This window comes from Phoca vitulina, unplaced genomic scaffold, assembly GCF_004348235.1.
Source record: "Phoca vitulina isolate PV1807 unplaced genomic scaffold, GSC_HSeal_1.0 scaffold63, whole genome shotgun sequence".
Classification (NCBI taxonomy): domain Eukaryota; kingdom Metazoa; phylum Chordata; class Mammalia; order Carnivora; family Phocidae; genus Phoca; species Phoca vitulina.
This window is the reverse complement of record NW_022589766.1, coordinates 4,565,555-4,591,434: the sequence shown is the minus strand read 5'-3', so window position 1 is coordinate 4,591,434 and position 25,880 is coordinate 4,565,555. Positions and strand designations below refer to the sequence as shown.

The 25,880-nt window shown below is 38.6% G+C and overlaps 1 protein-coding gene across 1 annotated transcript in view; it reads right to left on the bottom strand.

Moving 5' to 3' along the window:
- Positions 1–25,880, bottom strand: part of RAB10 (RAB10, member RAS oncogene family) — an 87,233-nt gene that overhangs the window by 21,103 nt on the left and 40,250 nt on the right. Inside the window, exon 2 of the mRNA XM_032391477.1 lies at positions 8,263–8,323. Within this exon, the coding sequence (XP_032247368.1) occupies positions 8,263–8,323 (61 nt within the window). The remainder of the gene's footprint in view (positions 1–8,262; positions 8,324–25,880) is intronic.

Below are 25,880 nucleotides of genomic sequence, written 5' to 3'. Positions count from 1 at the left end.
ATAATTCTATACCCTTAGAGAGGGGTTAAAGTTTCCTAGCTAAAATCCAGGATGGAAATGTGCTTACTCAAGACAGAGTATATAGCACCTGGGCTTCCAGAAGTGCCTACTGGTTAGAGTGCAGGAGGCATAAAACTTGTACTTTATTTTTTGTCATTAGTAAAAACAATTTAAAGAGATCTTCCACAGCACTCACCTATGAACAACCACCCCCAACACTGTCTAGCTATGATATGCTTTCTTCTTTCCCATTCATTCACATTACAAAATTAGCAAATTATATGCCCATTTCGATGTCAAATCTATGACTAAATTCTCTACCAACAAAGAATACACTGCAAAAGAAACTACTTAGTTAAATCTAAATCAACAGCACTTAGGAGGTTTTATAATACTGGTTATATATGAAATGTCAATATAAAAGATACTGAACTATTAAGGGCCCCTCTGAAAGGAAAGTAATCACTATTTAGTTAAGTTTCTGTTTTGATTCATGACATTCTACTCCATCTGTTCTTTTAGTCTCTTCCACTTCCAAAATCTCTTACACCCAACTACCTTCCTTCTTCTTATATGCTTTCCCTGCTAAGTTTTTTAAAGGCTTTCTACATCCCATTTTCATTTACACATGTCATACATTTATACCTTCCAACATGACTGTATCCACCCCACAAGATGATCTGGCTCCTTGACTCCTTGATCTCAAATTACCCTTTTCCTGAGTCCTGCGTAGATACTTAAATCAGCCCCTACCAATTGTTAAGGCAATCAACCATTTATTTCGAACCAGAAACAGAGTTCTTGCTCAATACCTCTAAGCTAATTGATGATCCTTTGCCCAGGGCTAAAAATAGCCACAGCTGCTTATTCACTGCCCAAATTATTTTTAGGTTTGCATGCACATATACACCCAAGATTAAAGACAGCGGGTTGACCCCAATAAGCAAACCAGGTATTAAATATTTGAAGAGCAATTAAACACTGTATGTACTCACAATATATGTCTATGTACCATAATACAGGTTTTAAGCCTGTTTCAAAATCACTCAACTTGGTTTTCCTTTCTTACAATTTTTTTCTTCTCAGCCTACGTTTAAGGTTTCTGAAATTACAACCCAGTGGCAACAGAACTTTCCTTACATAAAATAATAGACACACAGCTAAGAGAATGTGAAATCCTATTTTTTCCCCCACTGACATATTATAAAAGGAGTGATATATGTTCCTAGGAACTAAAATAGCTTATTTCCTTACTTGTTAGTCCCACATGCAGGTCAAGGAAGCTGTGTGCCCTGGCTGCTATCATGACAGCTATTTTTAGTCTGGGCACTGACAAGACCAGAACAGTCCAGAGACAACATCAATCTGCTCTACAAAGCAGAGATCCCAAATTTCGTAACTCTGTGTTTTTGGTAACATAATGAAGTTATTTCTTACTTTATAAATTAGGATGTCAAATTTTGCCCTGAGGTGGTTTTTTTTTTTTTTTAAGATTTTATTTTTAAGTAATCTCTACACCCAACATGGGGCTCAAACTTATAACATGGAGATCAAGAGTCACACACTCCACTGAACTGAGCCAGTCAGGGGCCCCACACTGAGTTTTATTTTATTTTTATTTTTTTTTAACAGTTGTAGCTCTATGGTTTTTTGCTTTGTTTTGTTTTTATTTTATTATGTTAATCACCATACATTACATCATTAGTTTTTGATGTAGTGTCCATGCTTTATTGTTTGCATATAACACCCAGTGCTCCATTCAGTACGTGCCCTCTTTAATACCCATCACCAGGCTAACCCATCCCCCCACCCCCCACCCCCTCCCCTCTAGAACCCTCAGTTTGTTTCTCAGAGTCCATAGTCTCTCATGGTTTGTCTCCCCCTCCGATTCCCCCCCTTCATTTTTCCCTTCCTGCTTTTTTTTTTTTAAAACATATAATGTATTACTTGTTTCAGAGGTACAGGTCTGTGATTCAACAGTCTCACACAATTCACAGCGCTCACCACAGCACATACCCTCCCCAATGTCTATCACCCAGCCACCCCATCCCTCCCACCCCCCACCACTCCAGCAGCCCTCAGTTTGTTTCCTGAGATTAAGAATTCCTCATCAGTGAACTGAGTTTTATTTTAACAAGACCTTGATTTCCTCATAGATATCCAATTTCGCTACTTCAAAATATCATTTAACTCTGCTTATCTTTAAAAAAAAAAAAAGGAGTCTGAAACCCACTCTTGCAAAGCTTATATTCCAGTGGGGAAAGGAACAAGCAAATAAATGAATAAATATATAATCCCAAACTGTGTAAACAGGACGGAGTGATGAAGAATGGGGTAAGGGGAAGGAAAAACATAATCTAGATAGGATGATCAGGGAGGTCCCTGATACTTTCGGTGAGAAGTATAAACAGAAATCAAACAAGGTCATTTAGGCAACAAATATTTACTGAGCATCTGTATTTGCCAAGTTCTGTTCTAGGTGGTCATTATAATAACCACATATCAGACAGATAGGATCCCCAGCCTAGGAAGGGGAGGAATAATGGACACTTTTAAAAAAATATGGTAACTTTATTTTTTTAAAGTGTATTTATTTAATAGAGATAGAAAGAGCACATGTGTGAACAGGGGGAGGGGCAGAGGGAGAGACAAGGGAGTCTGATGTGGGGTTCGATCCCTCAACCCTGAGATCACAACCTGAGCAGAAATCAAGAGTCGGACACTCAACCAACTGAGCCACCCAGGAGCCCCCAAAATATGGTAACTTTAGATATGAAAAAATACTATGATAAAGATCAACTAGAATAAATGTGACAGTGCCTGAAGGACTGGGCTGCTTCAGCTTGAAATCATGCAAGGCCTCCCTCAGAGGATAATGTGGAATTAAGATCTGAATGAAAAGGCAGCAGGACAAAGATGTGAAGAGAAGCATTCCAAGCAGTTGAAGTACAAAGGCCCTGAGATAGGAACATGCTTGGCATGCTCAAGGGAGAGAAAATGGCCACAACAATTAGAGCAAAACTGGTGAGAGAGGAGGTCAGAAGGGGCAGTAGCCACAACCTGACATTTTCAAATTTTATTTCTGATGAAATGGGAAGCTTCTGGAATGAAGTGGTACTTCAGAATGTTCAGTCTAGCCACAGCTGGGGTTGAGGGGAATGGGGGTGTCTGAGGAAGGTCTATGGAGCATGTACAGAGGTCCCAAATTGGAAAAGAGCTTGCCATGTTCATGTTCATCAGCTGCACGAGACCACAAAATGAGGTTGAGGCCACTCTGTTAACTGGGGTAAGGAATTTGGATGTGAAATTTGGACTTTCATTTGAAATGCAATGGAACTCAAATGGTTATAAATGGGGAAGGAATGACAACATGATCTATACTTGATTTATATTTGAAAAAAGATTACTCTGGCTGTTATGTGGGAAAAGACAGAAAGGAAGAAGGCAAAAGGGAAAATAAGGACCTGTTAGGATATTAAGAGCCTACCTACTGGCTCAAAGAAGCAGTACTGGTGGCTTGGACTGGGGGGGTTACAAAGGAGACGGCAAATTGTATATGGATTCTAGAAATATAAGACTGAATCAACAGGGCTTACCAAAGAGGATGTTGGGATTAAGGGAATGGGAAGAATCAAAGATGACTCCCCAAGAATCTGGCACCTTATGTAGATAAATGGTTAATTCCTCTACAATGTGACACTACTGATTTCTGGTTGACTGTGCTGATGTTAAATTTGCTGCTGGCTGAGGCACTTGGGTAGCACAGTTGGTTAAGCGGCTGTCTTTGGCTCAGGCAGGTCATGATCCCAGGGTCCTGGGACCTAGCCCCATGTCAGGCTCCCTGCTCAGTGGGGAGTCTTCTTCTCCTGCTGCTTGAGCTCTCTTGCTCATGCTCTCTCTCTAATAAATAAATAAAATCTAAAAAAAAAAAAAATTGCTGCTGGTACAAGATACAGATGCCAACAGTAACAAGTATTTCTGACCACCGTCCCTTAAAAAAACAAACAAAAAACAACAAGAAAAGGCAAACTTGAAGTAACTCACTATGGCTTTTTTCCTGGCAGGACCCACAACACTATAGAAAATGTAGATAGATACTGTGATGGAAACTTCTAGAGATCTGGGATTTAAAAAGCCACAGCTGCTTCTCTATCAGCCAGACAAGCTAATTTTAGGCCTACACACATTTGCCTTGGCCAGGGTGAGACCCATCGCCACCCTTATGCAACAGATAGCCTACAAGACCCCTGGAAAAAAGACAAGAAGTGAAGATCATTCAAGTAAAGAAAAATGACACAAATCTTTAGCACAGACTTTAGAAAAGTTTCCCAAATCAATATTCAATCACAGAACAGAATTTTTCATGCTGAAACAGGAATCTGAATATATTCATTCAAACTAGAGACAGATAAAAAAAAAAAATCACTGTGCTTTTTAGTAGCAATTGGAAGCAAAACACTTAATGTTGAGTAAGGATAGCATTTTGAATTTATGAGTAACGGGTTTTTCATGCTAAAAGCCTTCTTCAATTATTGTGGCATATTCCAGATCTCTTAACTTGGATCTGCATGGTTTCCTTCTCCCTGGATTGTTAGCATGCGAACCTTCAAAAGCGAAGAAAGAAAATCAGCTAGCACAATGCTAACCTCTTAAAAACTATCAATCACAAATTTTCACCACTCATTCCTAATCTTTATAGGAAAATGGATATTTCAAATTAAAAGCAGTTTTATATATGAAAACCTACACTAAAAAATTTCTTTCTAAAGAGTGTTTACCCAAAAGAGGTAAAAATCAAACAATTCTAAATTAGAGATGTTACCATTTCTATGCTATACTTGAGATTTAGAAGTACAGCAGAAATCTTTTCTAGATTAATCTTGAAGGCCACACTGGAGGACTTACTGTTACAAAAGAACATCTTTTGGGAAGGCTCTCTTTTTCAAAAACAAGTGTTAGTTGTTACTGTTTACTTCTAGAAGCTACAGAAACTAAAATGAGAGGGAGAAAAAAATACTTAAAGCCACAGGACAAGGAACAAAAGGGAAAGTTTGTGGGGCACCTGGGTGGCTCAGTGGGTTAAGTGTCCGACTCTTGATTTTGGCTCAGGTCATGATCTCAGGATTGTGAGATCAGGCCCCAGGTCCAGCTCACGTACTGGGCATGGAGCCTGCTTAAGATTTTCTCTCTCCCTCTCCCTCTGTCCCTCTACCCGTCTCTAAAAAAAAAAAAAAAGGTGGGGGGAAGTCTGTGGAAGAACAGGACAAATTTAGTAGGGCAAAGGTTTTATGTGTTATATAAATAAAAATATATCTTAAAGTTTTTTGCACTTTTGTTTCTGTTGTATACACTCACATATAAATGTACGTATATATTGAGTCACAGAGTTACAATGTAAAATGTGACTCTCACCATCAAAAAAGCTTGAACATTACTAGTTTAAAGTGTGCACAGAGGGGATGCAGTTGAGAGGAAAGAATCAGTGTGGCAGAGCCTAAGAGAGACTTGGAACACAGACTAACCGGTAGGGCCAACGCTGGGATAAGGCATGGGGCTAAAAAGGGGCAGAGGGTAGAGTTGGTTGAAATTCAGAATAAATAATTGACATCCATTCCCTTGAGATCAGCTTTAATTATAATGAAACAGAATTTAGGCACAGTTCATTTGCTGAGTTATTTCCCAGTTAAAGTAAGGAAAAATCAATGATCATCAAGTGGACTGTGCTTCAAGGGGAATCATTAAATTTAGGAAATACTTTAAAATGTCTACATTTTAAATTTGTATTAAATTTTAAAGATGTTATAAAGATTATACCTCTAATTACATGGTCAGGTAATGACATTCTGGTTAAACATATCCTACTCTTCTAATTATTAGCTCCCTTTGGCACCTGGGTGGCTCAGTCAGTGAAGCGCCCAACTCTTAGTTTCAGCTCACATAATCTCAGGGTTGTGAGACTGAGCCCCAATCTGGGCACAGAGCCTGCTTAAGATTCTCTCTCTCGGAGCTCCTGGGTGGCTCAGTCGGTTAAGCGTCTGCCTTCGGCTCAGGTCATGATCCCGGGGTGCTGGAGATCAAGTGGGAAGTCTGCGTCTCCCTTTCCCTCTGACCCTCCTTCCTGCTTATGCTCGCTCTCTCAAGTAAATAAATAAAATCTTTTTTTTTTTTTAAGATTTTTTTTTTTAATTTGACAGAGAGAGATACAGCGAGAGAAGGAACACAAGCAGGGGGAGTGGGAGAGGGAGAAGCAGGCTTCCCGCCGAGCAGGAAGCCCGATGTGGGGCTCGATCCCAGGACCCCGGGACCATGACCTGAGCCAAAGGCAGACGCTTAACGACTGAGCCACCCAGGCACCCGTAAATAAATAAAATCTTAAAAAAAAAAAAATTCTCTCTCCCTCTGCCCCTCCCCAACCCCCTGCTCACTTGCGTTCTCTCTAATAATATAAATATTAATAGTATAAATAATAATAATTATTATTATTTGCAGCTCCCTTTCAAAAGGAATACCTAACTTTTTGAAACTGTCTTTGGATTCTGGGACACTGTTCTCCCCTAATTCTCTAAATCTCCTCTGCAATCTCCTTTGCTAACTTCCGCCTCTGCTCATATCCTAAAATAAAATGTCATTATTCTTAGGGTTCTAGCCTCTTAATGGGAGATAGCCAAATAATAATAGCTATGATTTATTAAACATTAATTACGTATCAGACATTGCTCTTAGTGCTTTACATGTACCACTCATTCTCATAACCATTCTATGACAGGTCCTTTTATAGTGAAACCCAAGATAACAATGAATTCAAAATCAGCACAATTACTGATTGGTAATAAAGAAATGACAGCACTGGAAAGAGCAGGAAAATCAACTATCAAACTGCACTATTTATAGGAAGCAGTAGAGTAATGAACAGTTTTACTCTCAACTCTACAATCTGAGCATGTAATGTATCCCTGCTCTACCATTTACATGCCAAAGACCTTAGTTATTTCAAAATGCACCCATTTCATTATCTATAAAACAGGGATAATCCAAGAGAAAGGAAAATATATACCTACACAAAGATTTATAGCAGCTTTATGGTGAATAACCAAGTTGTGATGTATCTTAACAATAGAATACTACTCAGCAATAAAAAGTAATGAACTTATTGATACACACAAAAAGCAGTGATAATTTTCAAAATAATTACACTGAAAGAAGCCAGACCCTCCCCCAAAAAAAAGACCAAAAAAAAAAAAGACACTGTATGATTGTATTTATATACAGTACTAGAAAATGGAAACTAGTCTACAGTGACAGAAAGCAGAAGAATGGTTGCTTGGGGACCAGGAATAGGAAGGAGGGAAGGAAGGAGAGATTACAAAGAGGCTTCAAGGATGAATACGTTCATTATCTTGATTGTGGTGATGGTTTCACAGGTTTATATATGTGTGTAAACTCACCAAATTGTATACTTTAAATACATACAGTTATTGTATGTCAGTTATACCTCAACAAGGCTGTTAACATATCCCACGGGGTCATTTTGAGTATTTAATAGGTTAATATATATATATATATATGTAAAACAGTATTTACTATAAAATACTGCTATTCTAATTTTAAAGTCTATGATTCATACTTGAATACAAATTTAAAGAATTTCATTTTACTTCTATGGGGCAAATCCTATACAAACTAATAAAAATAATGCCTATAAAAAAGTTATAAACACATTAAAGGAAACAAGTATTTTAGTTTAAGACTGTCAAAGCAATGAACTTTTTATATTGAGTGTTTGTAAAGTATGGTGCTAACGGTTCTACATAGATTATCTCATGTAATCCTTAGAACAATCTTTTGAGATAAGTGGTATTATCTCTATTTTACATATGAAGATACAGTCTCACAGTGTTATGCAGCTTGCTCAAGTTCACAGAATAAGTGGAAAAGGTAAAACACTCAGCCAGATCTCATGGACTGAAAATAAATAAAGCCCATGTCAATATTTATTTATTTATTTTTAAAGTAATCTCTCCACCCAACATGGGGCTTGAGCTCACAACCCCGAGACCAAGAGTCACATGTTCTACCAACTGAGCCGTCAGGTGCTCCACGTCCATAATTTTTTTTTCTTCACTGTAAGAAGGTGACTTGACTGCTGGCTTTACAAAGGAAAGTCTCACAGAATCTAAACTGGTGACAAGGAAGGATTTCACTGCCAAACCTTCAGGAGCTTGGCAATCTACTATATAAAGTAGGTAAATCAGCATCACTTACCATATCTGTAGTTTGATCTTCTTCCCTTGCAATTCAACTGTTTTGATCTTAAAGTCTATTCCTACAACACAGAAAAAAAAAAAAGGTAAATTGTATCTATGGCTCTGAACTTAGCTCTCCTAAAATTAACTGGAGTAAAAATAAAAACACACTTTTAAAATCTGTGTTTGTTTGGCTCGACGGTCACTAGGTATGCAAATTCTGAGCAAATTATTCAATTTTAAACTCAAGTAATAGAAGATCCATCATGGCAGAAGAAACAGCTATATAGAAAGTTTTTTTACAATTAGGAAACGAAAAGGTAAACTTTAAAATGTCTAAATTTTTTTTAAAGTAAGCTCCACACCCAATGTGGAGCTTGAACTCATGAACCCAAGATCAGGAGTCGCATGCTCTACCAACTGAGCCAGCGAGGTGCCCCTAAAATATCTAATATTTTAATGCAAAAGAATAAAAATGTTTCCTAGTAGGAAAAAAATATAGCCTTTACTAGCTTGCAAAGTAAAAAGACTCCAGGGATAAAGAGGGTTATTTCTTTTTTTTTTTAAGATTTTATTTATTTGAGATCGAGAGAGCGAGAGAGCAAGAGAGCGAGAGAGAGTCTGCACGCACGCACTCGCAACGGGGGGGAGGAGGAGAGGGAGAAGCAAACTCCCTGCTGAGCAGGGAGCTCAACACGGAACTCGATCCCAGGACCTGAGCCAAAGACAGATGTTTAATGACTGAGCCACCCAGGCGCCCAAGAGGGTCACTTCAAGATGATAAAAGGGTGAATTAAGAAGGCATAAAAATACTAAATGCTTATTCATCTAATAACACAGAGCTTCGAAAGACATGAAGTGAAAGTACTGTAACCAACCAAAATCTTCAGCTTGGGTTGAGTTTCTCATACCCAAATAAAAAGGAAAAAAAGGCAATGTGCCTGGCATTTATAAACCTCAGACTTTACCCACAGCCCCATATTTTTGTTTCTCTCGGAATTACTGAGAAAATCATCCTACAGTGACCTAGTTGTCAAGACCAACTCTGAACCAGACTAACAATTCCAATTAGGCATACAATTTGTTAATTAATCTTAATGACAAACCTGACAACCAATACTATTTCAGAAAACTTCCCTGAAGGGAGGTGAAATTAGGACACGGTCTGAAAGTTCCATACCTTTTGAGATAGAAACCAGGTACAACTGGAAAATAAGATTTTAGGCTGTTTTAAGCTAACTACCACCATCCTAGACTCCTTGAGTTTCTCTCTCAATCAATGTTGTCTATCCTCAAACTAATTAGCAGTGGTTAAAGCAGTTCTTCATTCTTTTCTGCACAAAAACTCTCCTTGTCTACCTCGGCCATTCATTCTTCAATCTTCATTACTGGTTTCTCCTTATCTCTCTGAACTTTTCCAAAACTTGGAGTGAACTTTTCCAACTTCACTCATTCCCTTGGTGATTTTCCCTAATTTCATGGCTTTAAATTCCACAAACACACTGATAACTCTCAAATTTATATCAAAGCCCAGACCACTCTCTTGAACTCCAAACTTGAGATAACCATTTATTGTCTATGTACAAATCCCATGTTTCACAAAGACAGAAGCAAAAGTTCTTAAAATGGTTCATAAGGCCCTACCCTGCCCACCTCCCCATTTTCCACCCTGTCCTCATAATTCTCTGTATCTTTCTCTGATCTAGCTAAGTGTATCAGCCTGTTTACTATTCCACACACAGGTCAGGAAGATTCCCACCTCAAGGTCTTTGCATATAACTGTTCTCCCAACTTGGAATATCTCTTCTCCATCCATTATGGCTCCCTCCCCTCACTATCCTTTCCTAAGTAACAACATTTCCCCATGTCCCCCACCCCATGTCCATTGTCTGTTAATAACCCCTACCCCTCTTCCTTACTTTTCATCTTTAACATCCCTCAAATATACTGTATACATTTACTTGTTCCCGTTATTGTCTGTCTCCCTAAGCCAAAATATAAGGTCCAAGGGTAGGAATTTTTATCTGTTTAATTCAGTTAAATCCCCAGCACCTACAGCTATGCCTGACATAAAAGCAGACATTCAAAAAGTATTTGAATAAACAGATAAATGATGTTTTCTAGAGAAAGTGAAATGGTACCTGAGAAAAGATATATAGATATTTCACCCTTAGGGTGAAACTCACCACTTGACAAGCTCCACACTTGTCCAGGCAGCATCCACAATCATATTTGTAGAGCCTCAAGCCAAAATATGAACAACAAAAGTTCCAATGAGATACCAGAACCGAAACAAACCAAAAAAGAGAACCTGAAGGAAAAAGGGGCAATGCAGAGAAAGAGAAAAGACAGCTCCTTTTATCTTCTCAAAACATGATGGGGAAAAAAAGAGAGAGAGAAAGGAAGGAAAATCAACCTGAATCAGAAAACTCTTGGAAATTAAAAAGGGGGGGGGATTAATATATTCAACAGAAAGACTAAGAGAAAATTGAGATCCCCCAGAAAATATAACAAAATGACAAAGAATGGAATTTATGTGATATTTGACACATTAGAAGATCAACCTGGGAAGTCCGACATCTAACTAACAGAAGTTAAAGAAAGAACAGAGAAAACGACATGTAGAAAATAATAATTTATAAACTGTACAAGAAATCTGCACAGCAAGGGAAACAATCAATAAGGCAACCTACAGAAAAGGAGACGATATTTGCAAATGACATATCTGATAAAGGGTTAGTATCCTGAATAAAGAACTTATAAAATTCAACCCCCAAAAAACTAATAATCCCATTAAAAGATGGGCAGAAGACATGAATACACATTTTTCCAAAGAAGAAATACAGATGGCCAACAGACACATGAAAAGATGCTCAACATCACCTATCATCAGGGAAACACAAATCAAAACTACAATGAGATTATCACCTTACACATGTCAGAATGGCTAAAATCAACAACACAAGAAACAACAGGTGTTGGCTAGGATGTGGAGACGGGGGAACCCTCTTGCACTGCAGGTGGGAATGTAAACTGGTGCACCCACTCTGGAAAACAATTTGGAGGTTCCTCAAAAAGTTACAGAACTACCCTACGATCCAGCAATTGCACTACTAGGTATTTACCCAAAAAAATACAAAAATACTAATTCCCAGGGATACTGCACCCCGATGTTTATAGCAGCATTATCTACAATAGCCAAATTATGGAAACAGCCCAAGTGCCCACTGATTCATGAATGGATAAAGAAGATAACGGAGCCTGAGTGGCTCAGTCGGTTAAGCGTCTGCCTTCGGCTCAGGTCATGATCCCAGCGTCCTGGGATCGAGCCCCACATGGGGCTCCCTGCTCAGCCACAAGCCAGCTTTTCCCTCTCCCACTCCCCCTGTTTGTGTTCCCTCTCTCTGTATCAAATAAACTCTTTGGGGAAAAAAAAAAAAAGAAGAAGAAGATAAAGACAGTGCCTGGATGGCTCAGTCAGTTAAACATCTGCCTTCGGCTCAGGTCCTGACCCCACAGTCCCAGGATCGAGCCCCATGCTCCCTCTGACCTTCAACCCCACTCACACTCTTGCACTCTCTTATAAATAAATAAAATCTAAAAAAAAAGAAGACACCCACACACTGGAATATTTCTCAGCCATAAAAAAGAATGAAATCTTGCAACCACACAGATGGAGTTAGAGAGTATTATTAAGTGAAAGAAGTTGGTCAAAGATAAATACCATACGATTTCACTCATATGTGGAATTTAAGAAACAAAGCAAATGAGCAAAGGGGAAAAAAAATTAAAGGAGAGAGAGAGGCAAACCAAGAAACAAAGCTCTTAACTACAGAGAACAAACCAATGGTTACCAGAATGGAGGTGGGTGGGGAGGGATGGGTTAAATAGGTGATGGGGATTAAAGAGTGCACTTGCTGTGATGAGCACCTGGTGTATGGAAGTGTTGAATCACTATATTGTACACCTGAAACTAGTATTATGCTGTATGTTAACTAACCGGAATTTAAATTAAAACTTTAAAAAAATTGTGCAAGAAAACAGAACCAAAGGAATCTATTTTAGACTGACTCACCAAATGCCTAGCATAATGAATAAAATAAGGTCTATACATCATAGTAGTAGCACCATGAAATTTCAAGACAGCAGGAATAAAGATATTACAAAAGCTTGCATAAACTAGGCTCCATATTAAAAATCAAAAGTGACCACTCTGAACTTGTACTTTTCAACAGCAAAACTAGAATACAATAAGATAATGTTTTGGGTCTTTTTTTTTTTAAAGATTTTATTTATTTTACAGTCATCCCGAAAGCGAAAAAGAAGGGAAAGGAGGGGGGGGGGGGGGAGGAGACAGAGCTGACACAGGGCTTGATCCCAGGACTCTGGGATCATGACCCAAGCTGAAGGCAGACACTTAACTGATTGAGCCACCCAGGTGCCCCAATAAGATAATGTCTTTAAAAAATACTTTCAACCTGGGGCACCTGGCTGGCTCAGCCAGTAGAGAGCATGCAACTCAATCTCACGGACATGAGTTTAAGCCCCACATTGAGCGCAGTGTGCTTACTTTAAAAAAAATATATATATATATTTTTTCAACCCATATCCAGCCCCAAATCAAATGAAGGTAAAATAAATGCATTTCTAGACATGAAAAATCTCAAAATAGTTAGCTCCCATGCATCTTTTCTAAGACAACTACCAGGAGATTGCTTTGCCAAAAACAAGAAGAAATCCAGCCAAGAGTGAGGTAAATGGCAGCTCAAACTGGCTAGAGAACAACCAGTTCAGAAGCGAATGAGGACAGAAAAGGACAGAACAAAATGAGAGGAAAGTTCCAAGAAGTATGCCTACTAAGAGAGGAAGGGGAAGAAATGGTATTAACGTAATCTGTATAAAAAACAGAAATTCAGGGGCGCGTGGGTGGCTCAGTCAGTTAAGCATCTGCCTTTGGCTCAAGTCATGATCCCAGGATCCTGGGATGGAGTCCCGCATCGGGGTCCTGGGACGGAGTCCCGCATCGGGGTCCTGGGATGGAGTCCCGCATCGGGCTCCCTGCCTGCTTCTCCCTCTGCCTACCTCTCATGAATAAACAAAATCTTAAAAAAAAAAAAAAGAAAGAAAAGAAAAACAGAAATTCAGAGAATTTGGCAATTCTGTTGCAGAGTTTGGGATAAAGTATGAATAGTGTCTTGAAATCTAAGGGAATGTAACAATGAAGGAACTGTAAATTACAATAAAAAGAGAAAGTCATCCAAGAAAGGAAAAGTGATTATAGTATACTACTTGGTTTAACAGCTAATAAAAACATGTGTTATAACTATTTGAGAAGATGAAGAGAAAGGCACCAGGAGTGTCCAGTGTTATCAGAGTAATCGATTCTTATTTCCCATAACAACAAGAGAGAATTTCTGAAGTTAAGTTTTTGGGGTTTATTTTAAGTTAAAAGCTATGACTAAGGAATATGGTGCTGAGGAATAGAGAAAAAGGCCAAAAAGTGTTTGGCAAAGGAAACACACAGGTAGGCACAGGGCAAAGATTTGTTGTTGCTGCTGTCCTCACAGGCCTTGAAATACTATGTGACTTCTGAAATTCTGGTCTATTTCATTAACAGAAATAAAAATTGGGTTAACAAAGGAGGAGTTATGTTTACAAATATGTTCTCTCCACTATTTAAAGACTTCAATTTGATCATATTTTAGCATGGCCCTAAGCCACCCCTGCAGTCTCATTCCCCTTCCAGTCTTCCTCTTGTAACTTCAAACACAACTTCTGCAGCTGTGTGCTTTTTCCAAGTAAATACCTTTGTCACTCCAGCATGTACTTTCTACATTCCCCAAAACACCTAAGTATGGGAAAACTTATACTTAAGATACAGTAGAAAGGGGGTGGGGGGATGGGTTAGCCTGGTGGTGGGTATTAAAGAGGGCACGTATTGAATAGAGCACTGGGTGTTATATGCAAACAATGAATCATGGAACACTACAGCAAAAACTAATGATGTAATGTATGGTGATTAACATAATAAAATAAAATTTAAAAAAAGATAGAGTAGAAAAGCTTTTGATAAAATTTAGGAATTAGAGCAAAATCAATAGCTCAACTGCCAAGAGAAGCTAGGAAAATCTATCACCCTTTAAGATTCTGCCAGGAGAAATAATGAGATTCTCCTGCAACACTATCATTTCCTAAATTACCACAGACTACAGCAATCATAGGGTTTGCTCCAACCAGTGATTCTCTTTTAGGTTTTGCTTATTTAAAAACACTCTAAAGGAAATCTCTGTTTTTTACAGATTCCTGGGACTCAGCTCACATGAATATTTCAATTTACTGCAATCTAACTTTTACCAATTTTCAGCTGCTCAGGAAAGTAAGAAACAGTATCAGCCAAAATACCTGCCTTAATAATACTGCAGAAGCACCATCGAGTGGCAAGAGGAGTAACTGCAACTTCTAGCACTATAAATATCAGTTTAGCTTCTGATGACACAACACATAGGCAGAAATATAATAAACTCCAGACAAAGTTTAACAACTCATAGGTAAATAATACCTGCGATTTTTAACAAGTGAAAATAAAGTATTTTTACTACATCAGGAAAGGAAATAAGAATCCTATACCCACAATCCTTTGAATGCAGCTTTGTCTGGAATTTAAGAAACATTCTAATCCTAGCTCTAGCTCTGTCATAATAGCACAAATTTTGAAAAGACCACTTTTCAATAAAGACATTCAGTTTCTTTATCTAGATGCAGATGTGAAAATGCAGAATGCAAAAGCTTCCTGTGAAGATTCTTTCATGTAATAGTAACAGCTTACTAAACACTGAGAATTTACAATGTGCTTGGCACTGTTTTAAGCAGATTAATGCATTAAATCCTCAGAACAATCCTAACCCATACTTTTATTTCCATTCTACAAATGAAAAATAAAATAAAAACCAATAGCAGGAGAAAAAAAAAAGCAGTAACACTAATAATATTTACTGGATAACTACTAAGTGTTCTAAGCATTCCACATATACTATCTCATTTAATATCCAAAAATATCCTCCACAAAAGTACTAATATGCCTATTTACAGAAGAGGAAATTTTATTTTTTTTTAACTTAAATTTTAGTTACCATACAGTGCAATATTGGTTTCAGGAGTAGAATTCGGTGGTTCATCACTTACATACAACACCCAGTGATCATCACAAGTGCCCTCTTTAATACCCATCACCCATCTGGCCGATCCCCCACCTCCCTCCCTGCATCAACTCTCAGTTTGTTCTCTCTTATGGTTTGTTTCTCTCTCCTTTTTTTCTTTTCCCCCTTCTCATACGTTCATCTGTTTTCTTTCTTAAATTCCACATGAGTGAGATCATATGGTATTTGTCATTCTCTGACTTATTTCACTTAGCATAATACATTCTAGCTCTATCCACATCATTGCAAATGGCAAGATTTCATTCTTTTTGATGGCTGAGTAATATCCCACTGTGTGTGTGTGTGTGTGTGTGTGTGTGTGTGTGTGTGTATACACACACACATACCACATCTTCTTTATCCATTCATCAGTTGATGGACATTTGGGCTCTCTCCATAGTTTGGCTATTGTTAATAATGCTGCTATAAACACTGGAGTGCAGGTACCCCTTCAAATCTGTAGTTTTGTATCCTTTGGGTAAATACCTAGTAGTGCAATTGCTGGATCGTAGTGTAGTTTTATTTTTAATGTTCTGAGAAACCTCCATACTGTTCTACAGAGTGGCTGCGCCAGTTTGCATTCCCACCAACAGGGCAAGAGGGTTCCCCTTTCCAGAAGAGGAAACTTTAATTTACCCAAGGTCAGAGAACTAACAGGTAGCAGAACCAGAAATCAATTCCATGTGTTTTTTCAGACCATACAAGCTCTTAACTTACATTAAGTTCCTAACTCCACTTTTAAAATTTATTTTTATTATTTTTGAGAGAGAAAACACATAGGCGTGCAGGGGTGGGGGGAGGGGAGAAGGAGAGAGAGAATCTTAATTAAGCAGGCTCCACATCCAGCATGGAGCCCAATGCGAGGCTCGATCTCACAACCCAGAGATCACGACTTAGGCCAAAATCAAGAGTTGGACGCTTAACTGAGTCACCCAGGTGCCTCCATAACTCCATTTTTTTATTTACCTATTTTCTATTGAGGTAAAATTCACGTAAGATGCACCATTTTAAAATGAACAATTTAGTACATTCAAATGTTGTGCTACCAGCACCTCTATTTAGTTCCAAAATGTTTTCATCACCTCAAAAGGAAATTCCATACCCACGAAGCAGCTGCTTTCCATTATCCCCTCCCATGACTCCCTGGAAACCATGTCTGCATTGTCTCTATAGATTTACCTATTCTGGATATTTTATATAAATAGAAGCACACAACACGTGACCTTTTGTCTCTAGCTTCTTTTACTTAGCATAATGTTTTCAAGGCCTATCCACATTGTAGCATTTATCATACTTCATTCTTTTATGAATGAAAATTCCCTTATATGTATATACACCATAATTTATCCACTTACTTTTTTAAGATTTTATTTATTTTCACGCATGAGAGAGAGAGAACAAGCAGGAGTGGGGTGGGGAGCAGCAGAGGGAGAAGCAGACTCCCCGATGAACAGGGAGCCCCATGCGGCACTCGATCCCAGGACCCTGGAGTCATGACCTGAGCTAAAGGAAGCTGCCCAACCGACTGAGCAACCCAGGCGCCCCATCCACTTCTTTCTTGATGAAAATTTGGGAGGTTTCCAACTTTTGGCTTTTGTGAATAGCACTGCTATGAACACACACATACATGTATTTATGTGAGCACGTGTTTTTCAATTCTTTGGGGAATACGAAGAATAGAATTGCTGGGTCATATGGTCAAATTAAACATAATTTTATGTTTAACTGCTTGAGGAACCACTGTTTTCCACATCAGCTACACCATTTTACATTCCCACTAGCAACGTATGAGGGTTCAATTTTCTACATCCTTGCCAATATTTATTATTTTCCTTTTTAAATTTTAAGTCATCATAGTGGTTGCATATGAAGTAGTACCTCATTGTGGTTTTGATTTGTGTTTCCCAAAGGACTAATGATGTTGAGCATCAATTCATCTGCTTCTTGGCCATCTGTATATCTTCTTTGAAGAAATGTGTATTCAAGTCCTTTGCCTATTTTTTAATCAAGGTTTTGTTGTTGAGTTGTAGGATTCTTTTTACATTTTGGGTACCAGACCCTTATCAGACATATGATTTGCAAATATTTCCTACATTCTGTAGGCTGTCTTTTCACTTTAATTTCCACTGACACTATAAAAGCTTTTAATTTTAATGAAGTCCAATTAAATTATCTATTTTTTTTATTTTGTTGCATGCTATATAACTTCATTGATTTTAATTTTTGAAATGCATGAGATAGGAGAAGTTCCTGGGAATTAAAAAATTACTGATGGGCGCCTGGGTGGCTCAGTCGTTAAGCATCTGTCTTCAGCTCAGGTCATGATCCCAGAGTTCTGGGATCGAGCCCCACATCGGGCTCCTTGCTCGGTGGGAGGCCTGCTTCTCCCTCTCCTGCTCCCCCTGCTTGTGTTCCCTCTCTTACGGTCTCTGTCAAATAAATAAATAAAATCTTAAAAAAAAAAAAAAATAATGACAGGAAATTTACAGTCCAGAGAGAGGAGACAGTAAAATTTTAAAAAATTGTTTTTAAGATTTATTTATTTGTGGGGCTCCTGGGTGGCTCAGTTGGTTAAGTGTCTGCCTTCGGCTCAGGTCATGATTCCAGGGTCCTGGGATCTAGCCCCACGTCGGGCTCCCTGCTCAGTGGAGAGTCTGCTTCTCCCTCTCCCTCTGCCCACCCCCGACTTATGCTTTCTCTCTCAAATAAATAAAATCTTTTTTTTTTTTTTTTAAAGATTTTATTTATGGGGCGCCTGGGTGGCTCAGTCGTTAAGTGTCTGCCTTTGGCTCAGGTCATGATTCCAGGGTCCTAGGATCGAGCCCCGCATCGGGCTCCCTGCTCAGCGGGGAGTCTGCTACTCCCTCTCCCACTCCCCCTGCTTGTGTTCCCTCTCTCGCTGTCTCTGTCAAAAAAAAAAAAAAAAAAGATTTTATTTATTTATTTGACAGAGAGAGATAGAGGGAGAGAGCACAAGCAGGGGGAGCTGCAAGCAGAAGGAGAGGGAGAAAAGCAGGTTCCCCTAGGAGCAGGGAGCCGGATGTGGGGCTCGATCCCAGGACCCCCCGGATCATGACCTGAGCCCAAGGCAGCCGCTTCACCGACTGAGCTACCAAGGCGCCCCTCAAATAAATAAAATCTTAAAAAAAAATTTTTTTAAAAGATTTATTTGAGAGACAGCGTGCACACACAAGGTGGGGAGGGGGAGAGAAGGAGAGAGAGTCTTAAGCAGACCCTGCACTGAGCACACAGCCCGACCTGGGCCTTGATCTCAAGACCCTGAGAGATCACGACCTGAGCCAAAACCAAGAGCCGGATGCTTAACCGACCGTGCCACCCAGGCACTACAATAAAACAAGATTTTTAATGTTAGGAATCACAAATGCTATAAACAGGAATGGGGAGAGAGCTATTTTATACAAGAAAATCAGGGAATGCTTTACTGAAAGACCTTTGAGCAAAGACCTCAAGGAGGTCTGGAAACAAAGCCATGTGAATATCTAAGGAGAGTGTTGCAGGCAGAAACACTAAGAGCAAAGGATCTGAAGTAAAAATATGCTTGGTGTGTTCAAGAAACATAGACAGGGGTTTGAATATAGTGATATAAGCCTTCTAAACCATGAACATGGTGAAGTTCTCCATTTATTTGGATCTTCTTTAAGTTCTCTCAACAGTATTTTGTAGTCTTCAGTGCCTATGTCTTACATATTATTTTGTTAAATTTATTCCTATTTCCTTTTTAGGATGCTATTATAAATAATACTTTTAAAGGTTTCATTTTCCAATTGTTTGTTGCTAAATGCAGAATACAACTTATTTTTGTATACGGACCTTATCCTGCAACTTTACTACAGTCACTTCTTAATTCTAGCTGCTCTTTTTTTGGGGGTGGGGTGGCGGGGGTGGTGTTTAGGGTTTTCTATGAATGTAATCATAATCAGATAGTCTACAAAAAGGCACTTTTTTATGATCTTCCTTTTGAACCTCTGATTTCTTTCTTTCTCTTGCCTTATTGTTGCCAGCTAGGACCTCTAATAAAATGTTGTTTTGTACTTGATCCTTAAGAGAAAGCTTAGACTGAAAGCTTCACCATTAAAGTATCATGTTAACTGTACATCATTTAGTAGGTTGAAGAAATGTCCTTCTACTCCTAGTTTGCTCTGGTATCATGTGCAAATAAGGCTGCATTTTGTCAGATGCTTTTTCTATACCTATTAAGATGATCATGACTTTTCTTCTTTATCCCATCAAGTCAGCTAATTAAAATTGATTCTGAATGTGAAATCAACATTGGATTCTGGAAATAAAGCCTACTTGGTCACGATGTATTACTCTTTTTGTAAGTTCCCAGAATTGCTTTGCAATTATTTAGTTAAGGATTCTTATGCACATGTTCATGAAGGACATGTCAATGTTCATTAGAGATATCTTTGGTTTTAGTATCTAGGATAAGGCTGGTCAAATAAATGATTTGAAAAGTGTGCCCTCCTCTGCCATCTACTAAAATAGAATTTTCTTCCTTAAACTAAATCTGATAAAACTCACCAGTGAAGCCATCTGGGTCTTAAAGTTTCTTTCAGAAAAACTTAAATTAAGATTCTATTTCTTTAATATAGGTCTATTTACTCTATCAATCACTACAGAGGAATGGTGAATATACAACTATAACTGTATATTTCTATTTCTCCTTCCAATTCTGTTGATTTTTGCTTCAAGTATTTTGAAACCTTGTTATTAGGCATATAAATATGATAAACTGACACCTTTATCATTACAAAAAAAAAATTCTCTTTATTCCTGAAAGTATATCCCTTGCTCTGAAATCTACTTTGTCTAATGTTAATATAGCTACCTGAGCTTTTTTTTTATACTTAGTAGCTTATTAGATAGTCGTAATATATTTTTAGTGGTTGCACTAGAGTTTATAATATACATTTTTAACTAAGCACAATTCACCTTCAAACAGCATTATACCATTTCTCCTTTTTTTTTTTTTTTTTTTAAAGATTTTTTATTTATTTATTTTGACAGAGTGAGAGACACATCGAGAGAGGGAACACAAGCAGGGGGAGTGGGAGAGGGAGAAGCAGGCTTCCCGCCGAGCAGGGAGCCCGATGTGGGGCTCGATCCCAGGACCCTGGGACCATGACCTGAGCCGAAGGCAGACGCTTAACGACTGAGCCACCCAGGCGCCCCCATTTCTCCTATTAACATAAGAACCTTATAGCAGTAAACTCCCACTTTCTGCCTCCCATTATTGGGCTATTATTTTTTTCACTTTTTACTTCTACTTGTACTTCTGAATTTTACTTGTAAATTGTCTTTGAAATAAATTTAAATCTGAGAAAAAAGTATTTTATATTTCCCCACATTTCTTATCCTCTCCATTCCTCTGTGTATATCTGGGTTTCCACCTAGAATGACTTTCTTCAGCCTCAAAAACTTCCTTTAACATTTTTAATAGTGCAAGATGGTCGGCAAGAAATTCTCTCGGCTTTTGTTTGGAAAATGTCTTTATTTTGCCTTCATTTTTGAAAATTTTTTTTTTTAAGATTTTATTTATTTGACAGAGAGAGAGAAAGAGAGGAGTACAAGCAGGCAGAGCGAGAGGGAGAAGCAGGCTCTCCGCTGAGCAGGGAGCCCAATGTGGGGCTCAATCCCAGAACCCTGGGATCATGACCTGAGCCGAAGGCAGACTTTAACCGACTGACCCACCCAGGCGCCCCGAAAGGTATTTTTGTTAGGATTAAATTCTAACTTGATAGTATTCTGCCTTCGAACTGTTTTTTAATATTTTATTTTTAAATAATCTCTACAACCAAAGTGAGGCTTGAACTTACAACCCTGAGATCAATAGTCGCATGCCCTACTGACTGAGCCAGCTAGGCGCCCCTCCCTTCAGAACTTTAAAAGTGTTACTCCATTGTCTTCTGGCTTGCACTGCCTCACACACACCGCTTTTGGTAGAAATGTATATTTAAGAAATTTATTATTATTAAATGATATTAAAGAAAAGTTGCAAAAACAGAGTCCACATATACCTCTCATTCAGCTTCTTCTAATGTTAACACTTAAATAACCATTTATCAGAAACAAGAAAGTAACAATGGTACAATGTGATTAACTATAGACCTAATCTACCAGTTTTTTCACTAATGTCCTTTTCTGTTTCAGGATCCAATCTAATTCCCACACTGCATTTAGTTGACAAGCCTCCTGAAATCTGTAACAGTTACTCAGTATGTTCTTGTCTTGCAGGACCTTGATAATTCTGAAGAATACTAGTCAGGTATTTTGTAGAATCTCCCTCCATTTGGGTTTGTCTGAGGTCTTCTCATAATTAGAGCAAAGCTTCACATTTTTTGGTAAGAACACCACAGATATAATATTTTGCCTTTCTTAGCTCATTATCAGGGAGTATACATTGCAAGTATCTTACTGCTGTGATATTAACCTTGATAACTTGGTTATGGTGGTATCTACTATATACATACATATATATATATCTCTCCACTATAAATTCACTGTTTTTCCCTTTGTAACTAATAAGATTTTTGGAGAAAATACTCTAAGACTATGCAAATATCATGCTTCTCATCATACCTTCACCCACTGATTTTACCTTCCATCATTAATTTGTTCCTGTGACAACTGTTACTGTAAAATTTGCCTAATGGTGATGTTATGTTTCAGTCACTGCTTTACACTTAATAACTGGAATTCCATTATTTATTATTGCCAATATGGACTCATAGAAATCTTATTCTACTGCTTATAATGCAATACTATAATTATTTGATTCCAGCTTTGGTCATTAGAAGCTCTTTCAGGTTGGCTCCTATGTCCTTTTGATATGTCCCACCCTTTTCTAGCACTTCTTTGTTTTCTGGCACCAAAGATGTCCCAGGATCATCTTCTACTGCCCCTATCCCAGCTCTTTGCTCAAAGAGCACTGGTTCCTCTTATTGAAGAATTGTAGAGTCCAAGATCTGGGCACAAGGTATGCTCATTGCTACTGGGATGTAACTGCTTGTAGACGTTCCCAGAGGACAGAGTGAGGAAATACATTTCTGTAAAATAACCCATGCATATACATACATTTCTGTAACTATCTATCTGTATGTATAATATATACAAAACCATAAGTTAATATTGAGACCTCTGACACCTCCAATTCAACACCAAAAAGTTCATTCTAGTCTCTTTCCTTTCCTTACTTGTAACCTCTTCATTTAACAATTAGATACCTGGCTGTCATTACCTAAAATATATTTACTTATATATTCAATCCCAGTATATACATAAAGTAGTTTATACACAAAGCAGTTTCAGACTTACTAACCCATACCCTTATAAGAAAGGGTAGATTTACTAACTAGAATACTTGTATATAGTTCTTTTTATCTTTAGTCTTACAGTATATCTAGCCAACATACTGTGGTTTTTTTGTTTTGTTTTGAGAGACAGAGCAGGGGAGAGGGGTACAGGAAGAGGGGGAGAGAGACAATCTTAAGCAGGCTCCACACTGAGCGCAGAGGCCAACGAGGAGCTCAATCTCACAACCCTGAGATAACGACCTGAGCCAAAATCAAGAGTTGGACACAACCGACTAAGCCACCCAGACACACCACAAAATACTGTTTTCTAAAGTTACTCTGATTATCCTCTTCGTCCCCCTCAGTGTGGTTATGTTATTCAATTGTAATAAAGTGAGGTTCATTTGTTGGCTTACATTATTTTCCTGAAAAGTCAACAGCTGTTGCCCTGTGTATATATAATGTGTCTATCTTTCCTCTAGCTTCTCTTAAGACTTCTCTTTAGGGCGCCTGGGTGGCTCAGTTGGTTAAGCGACTGCCTTCGGCTCAGGTCATGATCCTGGAGTCCCTGGATTGAGTCCCGCATCGGGCTCCCTGCTCGGCAGGGAGCCTGCTTCTCCCTCTGACCCTCCCCCATCTCATGTGCTCTCATTCTCTCTGTCTCAAATAAATAAATAAAATCTTTAAAAAAAATAAAATAAAAAAAAAGACTTCTCTTTGTAACTGGTTTTCAGAAACTGGATTAGGCTGTGCCTTGGTGTGACTCTTTTTATCCTATCTGGTTTCATTAAGTCTAAGGGATTATAGCTTTCATCATATCTGGAAATTTTTCAGCTATTATTTCTTCAAATACTTGGGCAACTGCAGCCCCTCCCCTGAATTCCAAATGCAAATGTATTACACTATCTGATAATGTCCCATACATCACTGAGGCTCTTTTTTTTTCCCCCAGCCTTTTTTCCCTTGTGCTTCATTTTGGACAGTTTCTTTTTTTAAAAAAGATTTTATTTGACAGAGAGAAACACAGCGAAAGAGGGAACACAAGCAGGGGGAGTGGGAGAGGGAGAAGCAGGCTTCCCGCAGAGCAGGGAGCCCGATGTGGGACTCGATCCCAGGACCCTGGGATCATGACCTGAGCCGAAGACAGACGCTTAACGACTGAGCCACCCAGGCGCCCCCATTTTGGACAGTTTCTATTACCCATGATATTTTCTTCCGTATATCTAATCTGTTGTTAAGCCCCATCGACTGAGTTATCATTTCAGATACTGTATTTTTCAGTTCTAGAAGTTCCAGTGGGTCTTTTTTTACATCTTATATTTCTTTCATCTTCATGCTTTCCTTTAACTGCTCCAACATATCTCTGTCTTCTAAAACTATCATCTCTGTCATTTCTGGGTCTGTTTCCATCAACTGATTTTTCTCCTGGTTAAGGATTACATTTTCTTATTTCTTCATATGTCTAATAATTTCAAATTAGGTGCATCTTACGTATTTTTATTATATATCTTATATAATCTTATATATTTTGTTATATATATTTTGCATCTTACATATTTTGTTAATGTATAGATTTTTTTTTTTTTTTTAATATTTATTTGTCAGAGAAAGAGCGAGCACAAGCAGGGGGAGCAGCAAGCAGGAGAAACAGGCTCCCCACTGAGCAGGGAGCCTGACGTGGGGCTCAATCCCAGGACCCTGGGATCATGACCTGAGCCAAAGGCAGACGCTTTACTGACTGAGCCACCCCAGGCATCCCTAATGAATAGATTTTTTAAATGTTGAGTTTTGTTCAGATGAGCAGCTAAATTAGTTGAAAATCAGCTTAATCCTTTAGAGATCTGTTTTTGAGTTGTTTTTTTTTTTTTAAGATTTTATTTATTTGAGTGTGAGAGAGAGAGCATGCGCACAAGTAGGGGGAAGGGCAGAGGGAGAAGCCGACTCACCGCTGAGCAAGGAGTCGGATGTGGAACTCGATCCCAGGTCTCCGGGATCATGACCTGAGCTGAAGGAAGACGCTTAACCGACTGAGCCACCCAGGCGCCCATTTCAGCACAGTTTTAAGGTAGGGCGAGAACAGCCTTTTCTCCAGAATTACTTTAGCCCTACTCCTAATGAGTACCATTTCTGGGGTCTCCCCCAAATGGCCCTGATTGTCAGTAAGTTCTCTCTATTCAGGGTGGTCAGAACTAGAATGTATCCCAACCCATTTTAAGTCTCAATACTTCTACCAGCTATCTGGTAGTTGTTCTTCCCCTAATAGTTGTTTTCTGCCCAGCCGTGGAGTCCCACAAATCTTACTATACAGGCAAAGATTCAAAGGGACTCCTTTCTGGATCTCACTGTCTATAGAACCCCATCTTCTCTATTATTATTATTATTTTTTTTTTACAAGAAAAGTTTTAAAATAGGCTCCACGCCCAAAGTGGGGCTTGAACTCATAACCCTGAGATCAAGAGTCACATGCTCTACCAACTGAGCCAGCCAGGTGCCCCCATAACTCCATCGTCTATGATAAACAATCCTGCAAATTCCAGCCTCCCTGGTCTCTCTCTACTCTGATTTCTATCACCTTAGCCCAACAAGACTGCCTTGCCCTGCTTAGATCCTGCACTGGAATCCAGTTTCAGACAGAAAGCCAGGGTGATCAGGTTGGGTTCAATTTCTTTGTTTTCCTTCTCTCAAGGATTGCATTTCTGCCCCAGCTGTTACCAAATATTTAAAAACAGTTGTTTCATGTTTTGTCCGGTTTTCTAGCAGTTTATAGCCAGAAGGCTATTCTGGTACCTGTTACTCTATAATGTCCAGAAGTTCTCAACAAGCTTTATTGTCTTTTAAAGATTAAGTAATCCTTGATCTTTGTTGGAATATGTTTCAAATCGTTTGAGAACCTAATGAAAATCATGGATCCTTTGCCCATACCCTTACACCAAACTGCACATATACAAAATTTGGAGTACAATTTCAGGGAGTTTATAGCCTCTGCCCAAGTCCCCCACCTTCTATTGTACCAGAGGGTTGTGGTCTACAGTATTAGCGCATTATCATTCTTTCAAAGCTTTAGAGCCAATTTTTATTCACTGAAAACTTGCTGGGCTACAATTAAAGTATTTGAATGACGGAAG